The sequence below is a fragment of the Acomys russatus genome, chromosome 9 (genome assembly GCF_903995435.1).
Source record: "Acomys russatus chromosome 9, mAcoRus1.1, whole genome shotgun sequence".
NCBI classification, from domain to species: Eukaryota; Metazoa; Chordata; class Mammalia; order Rodentia; family Muridae; genus Acomys; species Acomys russatus.
The window spans coordinates 24,815,571-24,828,326 of NC_067145.1; the positions used below are offsets into that span (position 1 = coordinate 24,815,571).

At 45.7% G+C, this 12,756-nt stretch overlaps 1 protein-coding gene across 4 annotated transcripts in view; it reads left to right on the plus strand.

Annotated features, from left to right (window-relative positions):
• Positions 1 to 12,756, plus strand: part of Ctnnd2 (catenin delta 2) — an 843,915-nt gene that overhangs the window by 445,973 nt on the left and 385,186 nt on the right. For all 4 annotated transcript variants that reach the window (XM_051151017.1, XM_051151020.1, XM_051151018.1 and 1 more), the window contains one exon: positions 6,500 to 7,055. In XM_051151017.1, the coding sequence (XP_051006974.1) occupies positions 6,500 to 7,055 (556 nt within the window). The remainder of the gene's footprint in view (positions 1 to 6,499; positions 7,056 to 12,756) is intronic.

The following is a 12,756-nucleotide window of genomic DNA, read 5'->3' on the forward strand; positions in this document are numbered from 1 at the left end:
GTTCTCAGTGAGAAGTCAATGTCTCCAAAGATGTCATTGCAGTGTCTGGTCTCTCATTCCGGCTTCCCTGAGTCACTGGAAGAGTACATGTCAGTCATCAGGTTACTGTCTCACCACTTTGTCATCACTTAGATCACCTGGTGTTAAGACACTTTCTGCAAATGGTAGCCCAAGTCCTTCCGGATGCAAGCCACATTCCTACACCTCTCTTGACATCCTGGATGTGGAGGCTCTGCTTCCTTTGAAATGTGATGTCCAGCCTTTACTTTGATGACGGCTGTCCTGACCCAAAAGCACTTCTGCCAACAGAGACTTAGTCATCACCATTCGGAGCTCTCTTCAGAGGGGGACACCTTAAGTGACAGGTCTGCCCATGTGTTGTAACTGCGGGAAAGGGAGAAAGGGCAAAAGGCGGTAAAAAGGAGGCAGTAGACTGTGATGGCAATTCATAAGGCTCACTCATCTCGGGAGGACACCAACCAGTGACTTCGGTAGGTCATTCCTGACTTCACTGCCCCAGCTGCCTAGCATTCTGGGCAGCGGTCACTTCTCTCCCAGAGCTGGGCTCCTGCTGACCGCTTCAGCAATCTTGGCAGGTCTCACTGTGTCCTCACAATGACTGTCATAAATCGGGGACCTGTTCACTTAGTGTCAGGGTATACCCATGACTAGAACTCAACGTTCCTGAGAGCTTGTAGGCTGTGTGGTCACTGAGAGCTGGCTGTAAGCACTGGGGGTTTTCTGCCTTCTTCTCTGTCCTTTTTGCTGTGCTTTTGTGTTTGTTTATACTGTCAGAATTCCAGGCAAAGCGAATAAAAGCGACACCAAGCCTTCAAGAAACAGCCCCCATCTGACCACTTTGCCATCCATGGTTTTTCTGTAGAAGATTTAGGATGAAGAACATGAAGCAATTGTTTGCTGTTGAGGCTAATACAACCTACTGGACTAAGATCACCATATTTGCAGGGCCTCCATTCTTCCCAAACCGAACAGTATCAGATTTGTGAGCCAGAGAGTATACCCCACACTTGAATACAATGACATTATGTCAAAGGAAAGGTCTGCCTTCAAAAAAGAACTGCAAAGCCTGCTTCTAGAGCATATGTCTTATCAGTGCTGGGGACACTGGCTCTAGTTAGTGACTTGGGCTCTGTTTAGTTGAAGCCTGCTTGGAAGCAGTTTGTGCATTGCCTAACTTTCAGATCCAATTATATTTCTGTAGTAATGGGAAAATATATCCTCTATTAAACAGTTCTGTCAAAGAGGCATGATGCCACTGCACAATTGCATAGAAGGTCACAATAAACCAATGAGTAACACACACACACACACACACACACACACACACACACACACACACACACACAAATAGAATATAACATTTATAACTGCAGTATATCCTAAGTCTGTCTCAATCAAAATTTACATACAAAGAGATGAAATATTTCTTTCATAAACACATTTATGAGTTTATGGTTTCTATTTTTTTTTGATGATTTTCCAACAATAACAGGATACATCAGAGCGTATACCCAGCTCCAGCCTGTTGGAACCTGTTGGTTCACATCACCTACTTGATAGCTGATTCCCTCTCAGTTCCAAAGAAGCAGATCCCACCTTGTCAGGAGACAAAGTAACATTGGTGCTGGGACTGACTGAAGGAGCTAGGAAGGAAGACATAGGTAGGAATGGTCCCTACCAGCATCCAGAACCATGTTTAAGGACAGCATCAGGGCTGACTGCACTCCAAGTTGTGAAATGTTTTGTATCTTTCTTTTTCTTTAAGGGTCTCCTCAACAATGACACATTTCTTCCCGTTCCCATTGATTATAAATGTTCAAATATCACTATGGGCAGGAGTCCAGGCTTCAATTTAAAAAAAAAAAAAAAAAGGCTATTTTTTCCCAAATTTGAAAACTAGATTTTACATTTTTATTGTATGCAACTCATGTTTGAGGTACAGCTGAACCCCTACAGGAGTGGATTGAGTTATTTTCATCTAGTGTGTATTGTTCTTAATTCAATGGTGAGTTATAATAAGCCATCTCATCAATTGTGAATTTTAAAGTAGACATGAACTGCAGCCTTCTGTCTCCCAAACTGGCTAAGAGTCACTAAATGAATTTATGCAATTAAACAGAAGTCGATGCTTGTTCCCAGATTCCCATTTTTGTGCAAATGATGAGCTGTTCTTAGAAATTTATTGCTTCATCAGCCACTGTGATGGACCACAGCACCTCTGGACCATTTGTTATGAGCTGCAGATGAGCTTGTGCAGCTGTGCAGCCCAATAAGGTACCTTCAGTTACATGTGGCTGTGTAAATCGGGATTAATCATATGCATGCTAAATCCAGTTCTTCCGTTGACAAGCAACATTAAAAGCACTCGGTGAGCCTGTCTGCCTAGTGACTGCCATATTGGGAGGTGCCAGTTTGAGATATTGCCAGACCTAAAGAAAGTGGATGGGGCCATGCTGCTCAACAGGTACCAGTAAGGCTGGCATCCTGGGAAGGTTGAGTGATGGAGGCTTTTAAACACGTGGAAACAGCAGGCTGTGTTAAATTCATGTTTTAGTACACAGTGAATAGCACTACTTACTGCCTCAGAGAGAATGTAAAGTGTTATTGTTTCTTTCTCCTTCCCCTTGGTAAAAATTCTATAAAATTTCACCCAAATCCTCCTATAGGCCTGTTTTCGGCTTGGACACCTTAGCTTTCAAAATGCATAGCAGTAATGTGGCATTTTCCAAAATCTCTACATATTTGGGGACCATTTAAGGAAACTAGTAGATGTTAATAGTCAGCACAATTAGTACACTCAGATTAGACGTTCCAACAGATCAAAAGAAAGGCAGTCCAGTTAGTGCTGCTTGTGTGTGCATGAGTGTGGCGACATCCACTGGAACATAGACAACCTACTAGGGCTACACCCCTCCCTCAGCAAGAATTACCTTTCAGTGTCTCCCATGTTGAACCTTTTGAGGTACTCTCCCATTCCTGCTGGAACTGACTTCACTTTATTAAGGTCTTCTGCAGGCAGCCAGAGCCTCTGTGAGTTGCTGTTGTAATGGCCCCGTCGTGTCTAGGAGACACTATTACATAGCATTCCTCCCTTTTCTCTGACTCTTATAATCTTTCTGTTCCTTCATCCACGACGTTCCTGAGCTTTGAGAGGAGGTAGTGTAATACTATGGCTTAGGGCTGAGCAGTTCACAGTCAATTATTATTTGCACTCTGACCAGTTGTATATCTCTGTATCAACCTTCCACCACTGCAAAAAGGACAGCTGCACTTAAATTAGTTACATTTCTCAGTACTTATTACGAAGTACTCCATTTGGTAATGTCATCGTTAATGTATTATAAGACCATAGTTAGTGTCATAGAAGACAGAAGAAAGAGTTTTGTTGTAAACAGGGTGCTCCCCCATTCCTGTTGTCCCTGCCCCACCCCCCATTATCTTCCACCACTTGCTGCCTGGATACCAGGTGGCAGAGGTCCTAGTCAACAACAGACAGAATAGAGCTTCAGAGGGAAACTGTCTGTGGGCTTGCAGAATTTTCTAGATCAGTAATAGTCTACTGCCCTTGACAGACTATCACCAACCCCAGGACCCACATCTGAGCCCCAGAACCAGATGGCCTGCTGTGGTTGGTCCTTACAGTTTGGTGGGATTGGCATCTCCCAAAAAAGCTTGTCCAAACAGGCAGCTTGGCCTCTGCCAGAGTTTCTGTTCTGTCCGGGGCGACACCGCTGTTGTCTGGTGAATAGACAGAACACTCTAGAAACCACAGCTCTTAAAAGAACTGGTTCTCATGTATGCTGGGCATCGGGCTATCCTGGGAATCCCCTGCCTGCTGCTTAGGCCCCACCTTCAGTGGCTCTGAATTAAATGTCTAGGGTAAAGTCATAGCCATCCCCTGTAGGTCCCCTGTAGTCACAATTTTCTTAACCAAAATATTTTATTAACAACTTATTGACCGAGCCTATGTCAATTATAACCTCGATTAACCCAAACAGTAGGAAATGAGGATTAATTGACACAACAACAAAATCTTAAGGATATCAGTCCCAAGGAAGGATTCTCAAGTCAGGAGCTGCAGTATTTCTTCCACTGGAACCAGGGCGGGGGAGGGGGGGTAATCAGACCCCAGAGCCTCAGCAGGAGCCGGAGCTCTGAAGCCTTCCCTCAAGTGGTTTTCTCTAGGAGCGTCTTGAAGGGCAGCAATGAACAGCCAAATCTATCCCAAGTCTTCAATCCGCGCAGCCGCCAGTTCTGGGCTCATTTTTATATCTCCTCTCAGAGTCTGTTCACAGGATCTTTTTCATCTGGTAGCAATTAAGCTCCCGCATGAGGTGGTTGCTCTTCTAGTGAATTAACCTCACCTGTTCTCTTACTAGATCGTTCGATCCCACACTTGGGATCCTAAAGAACAGGTTTCTCTCCTTCAGTCCCCTGACAATTTTCACCTACAGTTGGGTTTAAGAAACCCAGTCTACTATGTTCCATGCTCAATGTGAAGGCTGAAGGAGAAGCTCCACATTTCTCACGTGGAGTTTAGATCATAGCTATGGGATTCCAGGAGACACAGGAGTTCTGCAGATCTTGTGTCTCTTTCAAACACCCAAGGCCAAAACCCCAGGCCAAGTTTATGAACCACTTCCCTCCTTTATTTACTCAGCAAATGCTATGCAGTCTCTTTGTGGAGCAGGTCCTCTTTGAGCAAACGCATGGAACTTGAATTCTATGTTTACTCCTACTGTTAAGCTCAAAATAATCCCAGTTCAGATTAGGATACATAATATGCTTATGAAATTTATATTAAACATACATATTATATAGAAACAAATGTGTGGGATAGCAATACACACATACACCGTCCACAGAGAATGTCTCCCAACAAACGGTTGTCTCCCACACACGAAGCTGTGCTCAGACTGTACGTATATGTGTGAGTGTATGTGCCTGCACGTGCCTGTGCCTGTGTTGAGGCGGGACAGAAAAGTGCCTCAAGTGTATTCCCCTGGGTTCTGTACACTTTACCCTCCCAAACAGGGTCTCTTGTTGGTCTGAACTCTGCAAAAAGCCTATGATGGCTGGCCTGCCAGTGAGCCTCAGGGACACTTAAACTAAGTTCCCCCCTTAGTAAACCGCAACAAGAACCCTGTTCCTCACCCCCACCTTAAATGTGGGTTCTAGGATCAAGCTGGGCTCTTCAATCTCATGAGATAAGATTTTACTGACTGCCTCCCCAAGTCCCAAACTGATCTTAATACAGGATCTTGATGCTGCCCTGTTCTGTCCGCAGTGTTTCTCCTGACATCCAAGAGACAACTTGGAATGCTGTGTGTGTGCACGTAGATCAAGTGCCCAGCCTCCCACTCGCCAAATGCCATCCCAAAGGGCAGAGACACAACTGAAAATTTCCGTGAAGAGCATCTATGGGCTCTTCTTTCTCCCTTCGCTCCAGCCCCTTGCTCTCTTCCTAGCATTCCAAAACCTTATTTTTCCAGCTTCTCTCTCACACATTGTGCAATGCTAGATAGAAGCTTTTCACACCAGGGACTCCCCAGACCCTTTCTCCTGCCCTTGGTGACGCTTAGCAAATTAAGAGCTTCTCTTTGGAAATAGTTGTCTACGTAGTGTTTAATTCTAATGCAGATTTGTCTCTGAGGGAGATTTGAGGGAACTGCCTTCCCTACCCCACTCCCCCGCGCCCCGCCCCCCACCCCGGCCTTCGGTGATCTTTCTAACTCCACCCCAGCCCTTGTCTCTGTGTTCTTGTGTGAAAAGGAAAGCAACTGGCCCTCAGTTAGAAGGCACACCAGCAGGGGCTCTTAAAAGCCTACGAGGGACAGGCGACACACTGAGCCATCTAGAGTACACTTTTTAAAACCCAGAAAAGGGACGCTCTTCTACTGTTTACAATTTTAATTGATGTCTCCTCTAGGTTTTTTTTTTAACACTGAAAAACCAAACTTACTCTCGTGCCGTAGCTTTTTTTTTTTTTAACCTCTTGCCCAAAAAGAGTCTTAATGGCAAAGCAGCAGTAGTACATCTTTTATGTCTCCTATCCAAATACGTAATTCAGTCAGTTTTTGGTGGCCGAAAGTGTGCCTCCTGAAATAATGGGAGCGTTTAATGCCTGGAGTTTTCATTAAAACTGGTAGATAGGAAGGGCGTTGTAGGAGATCACCGGTTGGGTGGCCTTTAAAAAAAAATTTTTTTTTTCTGTGACTAAAACCTTTTGGAACGCCCAGCAGAGGCATGCCTTTCTCCTTAAAGTCAGCCGCCCTCTCCTAGCCCGCCCCTTTCTCCTTGAAAAGGAACCTAGCTGAAAACGTGCTGGGCGTGGGTTCGTGCCCCTCTCTACGCGTAGCCTGGATTCCCGCGCTCCCGGGCACAGAAGTTGTCCTCGGCAGCCGGGAGGGGCGTGCGGGCGGGCGGGTGGCTGCTTCTCCACCGCTGAGCGCCCGTGTTCTCTGCTTTCCCGGCACAGGGCACGACCGGCCGCGCGGGGCACCTGGCGGGGTCCGAGCCTGCGCCACCGCCTCCGCCTCCGCGGGAGCCGTTCGCGCCCAGCCTGGGCAGCGCCTTCCACCTGCCGGACGCGCCGCCCGCCGCCGCGGCGCTCTACTACTCCAGCTCCACGCTGCCCGCGCCGCCACGCGGGGGCTCCCCGCTGACCACCACGCAGGGTGGCTCGCCCACCAAGCTGCAGCGCGGAGGCTCGGCCCCCGAGGGCGCCGCCTACGCCGCGCCGCGCGGCTCCTCGCCCAAGCAGTCGCCTAGCCGCCTGGCCAAGTCCTACAGCACCAGCTCGCCCATCAACATCGTCGTGTCCTCGGCCGGCCTGTCCCCGATACGCGTGACCTCGCCCCCCACCGTGCAGTCCACCATCTCCTCTTCGCCCATCCACCAGCTGAGCTCCACCATCGGCACCTACGCCACCCTGTCGCCCACCAAGCGCCTGGTCCACGCTTCCGAGCAGTACAGCAAGCATTCGCAGGAGCTGTATGCCACGGCCACCCTCCAGAGACCGGGCAGCCTGGCAGGTAAGGGTCTTCGCGCCCTGGCGCAGCTCACCTGGGTGTACGGCCAGGGAGCCGGGAGGCTGGATCCAAGCCTCAGAGCTAGCCTTGTCTTGGGGCCAGTTTTCAGATTCCGGAGCTGTGGGGGATGCAAGGGTTTGTTTGAAAAGACTGTCTGCATCTTTCATCAGGTGTGCCTATCATGTGGTCTCTTGGCCTCTAACACCTGCCTGCCTTCACTCTTACCTCTCTAGAGTCTGCAGACTTAAACAGAGCAACAAGGTTAATTTCGTAGGACCACACAGACCTACCTGTTGCTTGCATCCAGAAAGAAAACCAGTAACTATCTCAGAGGGTATGATCAGTGTTAGTTCCCAGAGAAAGTTAGATTTTCCCCCCAAAATCAGATTCTTAACTTACATAGGTTTCAGCAGCAGCAGCAGCTGAGTTAAGTAACCAATATTAACCAGTAGGAAGTAGAGTAAAGTAACCAATAGGGACCTGTTTACTATAGACACGGTGGGGTTGGGAGTTGGGACAGGGAGACGCTTAGTTGGAGGGGCTGCTTCCCTCTGCCAGATCTGAAGAGGTGACATTTCTGTGGTGCCTGTCCCTATCACAGACCAGACCGAGCTGGTGACTCTGCTGTTAACGCCATATGCTCAGTTTAAACAAGACACTGTGATTGAAAGACTAATACTGTCTCCTAAAACACCTGACAAGTAATATGGATTTATTGCCTATTTCTCTCCTTATAGAAGTATTTGGTAATTTTGTGACTCTAGTAACAGATGCTGTGCTCATATGCTTCTTTTCTTGACACAAATAGATGACTGTGAAGATAAATAGGATTTTAAAAAAAGGAACTTGTTGCAGGCACAAGGCAGGTGGCCAAGGGCTTCTTTAATTCAAACATGGTAATTGCCAGAAGGACTAGCCTAGTTTAACTGGATAACCAGGATGCAGGCTGGGGTATAGGTAGGTGTGGTTACAGAACTGAAACACACTGCTCTGCCCTGCTCTGTTTTCACTGCTTTGCCAGGAGACTAGAATTTTGGAGGTAGACCATCACCAATGCCCCGATATCTCTTAAGGTAGCTGCTGGTTTGAAGAACTGCCTGGGGAACAGACACCAAACTTGAAATTTTATGAGATCATACCAAGAAGCAGAGAGGCAAAAGGTCATAGCAGACCAAATCTCGAGGACGTCCTCTCATTAACCCCCTCACTGTGGAGCAAGCAGACCTAAGGAGACTTCCAAAGGCCATTCATTTCTGTGTTTAACTGAGAAAGAAAGCGAGAGTGGTTTGGTTGTTGTTGTTGTTTGATTGATTGTTGAGGGGGTTCCCAAATCTTCCCTCACCTGCTGATGTGTGGCAGACATGTGCCATTCATGTTGTACCCCTGCAGTAAAGCAGTGAGTGTGGCTAGGTAGCTCAGTCTGTGAGATCTTGAAGAAAGGTTTAGGGCACAGAAATATGGTAACCAAGAATACAAGAGTTCCTTGTACTGCTGAATCTGGAAAAGTGAGTGGAGTTTGAAAATGGCTTATGCTTTAATGTCTACAAAGAATGATTCAAAGGCTTTGCTGGTGGCAGTGGTGGTGGCAGTGAGTGTATGCATTCAAGTTTCTGTTCGTTAAAAGTGAGGATACTTCTCTGGTCAGAAGGAGAACTCCAGTTGACCAGCACATTTCCATCTGTTCCTCATATTTTCTGGCCATGTCACTTTTTTGCTACCTAGTGTGAATAAAAAAAAAAAGAAAGAAAGAAAGAAAGAAATTCAGTGTGCCATTGAAGACTCTTAATTTTAGAGTTGCAGTGAACATTTTCAATGTTTGAATTCATTTGTTTAACATACATGTTAAAATATTCATTTAAAGATTTCTTCATGCAAATTGCTACTGGTTGGTTTTGAGTTCAAAATTATCCTGTCAGAGTGTAACAACGATGGCTTTGAATACGATGTTATGTTCCATTTAGAAAAAAGCAACCCGTGGCCCAAGAGAGATATAAGAGTTCACAGATATCAGAGCTTTCATACTCTGTCTGATGCTCTGCGTTTGAAAGCATTCCAAACGTCATGAGATTTGGAACCACCTGGCTTGCTAATTGAAAGAGCCCAAATCTATTGAGATTACACCGTATCTTTTGTCCAGCAGAACTGTGAGTCTGGAGTTCTTTCACTGGCCACCAGAAGTATCAACAGAGAGTTGTGACACTCACCAGCAACCAATCTGACAGGTCTTCCCTATGTCACTCTCATTTACCACCACGAATTCAGTCTCCGCAGATAACGCTGCCCCTGACATCTCTGGCCTCTTCTCAGATAGGACAGAAAAATTACACAAAATAAAATAAATACTTTCAATAGGGTGATTCTGGAAGTGACTTTTGAGTCTTTCCTGAAGTGGTGAGCCAGCTAGCCCTGTGAGTGCTTGGAGAAAAGGGAGTCCAAAGTGAGCCTGCTGTGTACAGCAGGGAAAGAAGTGAGCAGGGGGCAAGGCTTGGCCAAGGAGTGAGGTTGGAAGTTTGCCAAGTCGCTGGAGTAATAGGCTAGATCAGAAAGGCCTTTTAAGTCAATGAGGGCAGGAGCAGAGTTAAAGCATAGCCTGCCTTACTTCATATCAGGCCTACTCTGGCTGATGTGTTAGAAGTAAAATTTGGGGATCAAAGGCAAAAGTACAAATTTAACTTGGGAGTGATTATAAAAATCGAAGTTAAAGGTAACTGTGTAAACAAGATAATTGCATTGAAGGTGATAAACAACAGACTGTGTGTGTGTGTGTGTGTGTGTGTGTGTGTGTGTGTGTGTGTGTGTGTGTTTGCGCGATCGCGCCAGTGTGGTTTTCTCATTTGCTCAGCGATACTGGGGAGAAAGAAGGGTCCCAAGAGGATGGAGTTTCAGTGACTGGGCTGGGCGGGTGTCAGAATCCCCTGTGTAGGTGTAGGGAGTGTGGCTCGACACTAAGACCCAGTGTTTTACAGGTGAGGGCACTCTTGCCAGAATCCCAGTGCACATGCCACGTAGAACGATGGATATGTGGGTCAGAGTTTTAGCCAGGGCTTGTTTCGTTTAGCTAAAAGCACATCAAGGATTGCAAAAATGTGGTCTAAGGATTTCAGACTGTGAGTTGCAGAGAGCACGTGGGCAGGAAGTCAAGTCTCCCTTGTCTACAGGATCTTCCTGGTGACTGAGCTTCCTAGCCCAAGATTTCAGAGATGTCACAATCTGGATTAAACCCAGAAAAGTATAAGTTGTTAAGTCACTGGACACTCTTGATTTCTTAATAGTGTTTCTTTTCTTATGCAATTATGTCTCTTATTGTACAAAACTGAGTGGAAATCAGTTCTGCATCGTTGAAGGTCCCAAACACACTAAATGGCCACTTGGTGTTGAGGAGAAGGTCACTGTAGTATCAACTCTTACCTTTTTACAAGGAACTAAGGTAGTATACATGGACTACTTGTGCATTTCTGACTCTTTAAAAGTTAAGTTATTTAACATGTCACCAACATGGGAGCTTAGAAATGGGCTGGAAAGAAGTCACATATTTTTGCAGTTGGCACAAAGCAGCTCTAATAAACTGGAAAGCATGCCATAGCCTGTGGTTAGCATGTGAAGGACACATCACCACTGGGTTCAAAGTGCACAGCTTCAGCTGAGGAGAGTTGAAAACAAGGTTTCACACTGCTGCCTGCATTGGCCTGGAAGTTACTGTGTAGCCCAGGATGTCTCAGAACACACAGTCTCTCTTCCTCTGCCTCTGCCTCTGCCTCTGCCTCCAAGATGCTGAGACTACAGTCATGAGCTCCCCTTTTCAGTTTTTCAGTAAAACTGCTCCAATATCAGTTTTAAAGCTGATGTGGAATGAGACAGGGCTTAGTTATGACGGAAAAAAAACCCATGAGGGACAAAATAGTGAGATCTCATGTGTGCCCAGCATGCTTCTTTGAGGGGACCATCCCAGAGTTTTAGCTGTAAATGAGGAACTAGTGAGAAATGTAGCTGAAACTAACTCAAAGCCTTGATAGCTATATGTGATGTGGGGCAAAGGACAGAGGACCAGCAGCACATCAGTGTTCAGCAAAGATGACTGAGTCATGAGAGACATCAGGGGAATGAGGAAACAAGATGGCACAGGAAAAGAGGAAGTGGATCCCATCCTAAAGGGCTTGGAATGTCATCCTCTCTGCAGAGGGCTGGCAAGTCCATCTTTACCTCTTAGCAGCTGTTGGAGCTTTGTGTAAGGTGGGTCCAGAGTAATGGGCAAGCAATCAGAAAGGCCTTGAAATTGTTCTTTCATCCTTGACGCAAGTGTTAACAACTGTCTCCTACTTCTCTCAAATGGGAGATACATAGCATAGAGGAAGGAGGCTCTCTAAATGACATCACTCGTGTTTTACAAAGTTCTCTTGACAATCGAATCGCATGGCTTAATTATCTGTACACTGAGTTAAGTGTGTTTATCTCAATGAATGTGCAGATTAAATAGTAATGATGAACAACATTATATTGAAAAACACATTATGCTGCAAAATATTTGTGTTGTATCTCTTGGAGTGCCACACTCTGTGATGTGCATATTACGTATCTCCAACAACTGACTGAGGCAGTGGGATCATTACCTCCATCCCTCAGACTTGAATGACAAGGCTCAGCAATGCTGTATTCCTTGCCCAGATGTGCAGGTGATGGGAATGCCATCTGACCCAGACAGTGTTGAATAGAGTCTTAAGTATAGTCTAAGCTATATGTAATCCATGAGTAGAGAATGTTTCTGTTATTAAATAAAAATAGTAAAGACATAGATATTTAGTATAAAGTTGGTTTTTTTGTTGTTGTTGCCTTTGGTTTTTTTTGTTGTTGTTTGTTTTGCCCACCATTGTACTTTTTTAGTAAATCTCTAGTGATTTTGAAGCAGAAGAAAAGCCTCTTAAGAACGTGTCAGCATCCTATTGAGTATGACTTCACTTGTGCCAATTTTTGTTCCTTTTTTGTGAAGAAAATAACATGATCTTTCATTTTTCTAAGTTTAGAGCCAAATTAATCCTGTTGGAAACACAAATACAAGTTGTAAATATGTATTGAAGTTGTCAGGCTTCAGAGGCTTAGTCTGAGAGAGAGAAATGACACGTGAAATGTAAATTCTCAACCAGTGATTTCCACGAGAACCGGCCTTATATGGAGAGTTATTTAGTCGAGGCGTGACGGTCCAGCCAAATGGACCATCCTACATGGAGTGGACCATACGCTGTAAACAGTGCTAGCCGTTTGGAGACAGTGTTCACTCCCTGACTTATTGGCTCCCATGCCTCTCACTCTTTTAGTAAACAAAACGGAAAGTGCTGATGAAAAACCCTGTAGGCTCTGCTGTGCCCCGTGTGATTCCTGGAGGAGATGGTCCCAGAGCCGAAGGGCGTGGTCACTGGACAGAGTCCTAGTGAGTGTGTTTAACCCTCAGCTCCTGGGATACAATCCAGAGGCAGTGAACTGCCTGGCCCCCGTTTTTCTGTTTCTCTTCCTAGAGCTGATGGGTTCTTAGCCCATAGACAAGAGTCGTGCGGACTCTCCCGAACATCTGCTTATTCATGCACTAGACATCACTGAAAATTAGACCTTAAAAAAATTTCCCTGTTCAGATTTACATTTTCTGCTGATTATTTGACCAGCCTGAGATCTTAATCAATACCTTCACTTGGGTAAGAAGATTTCCTCTCAGCTG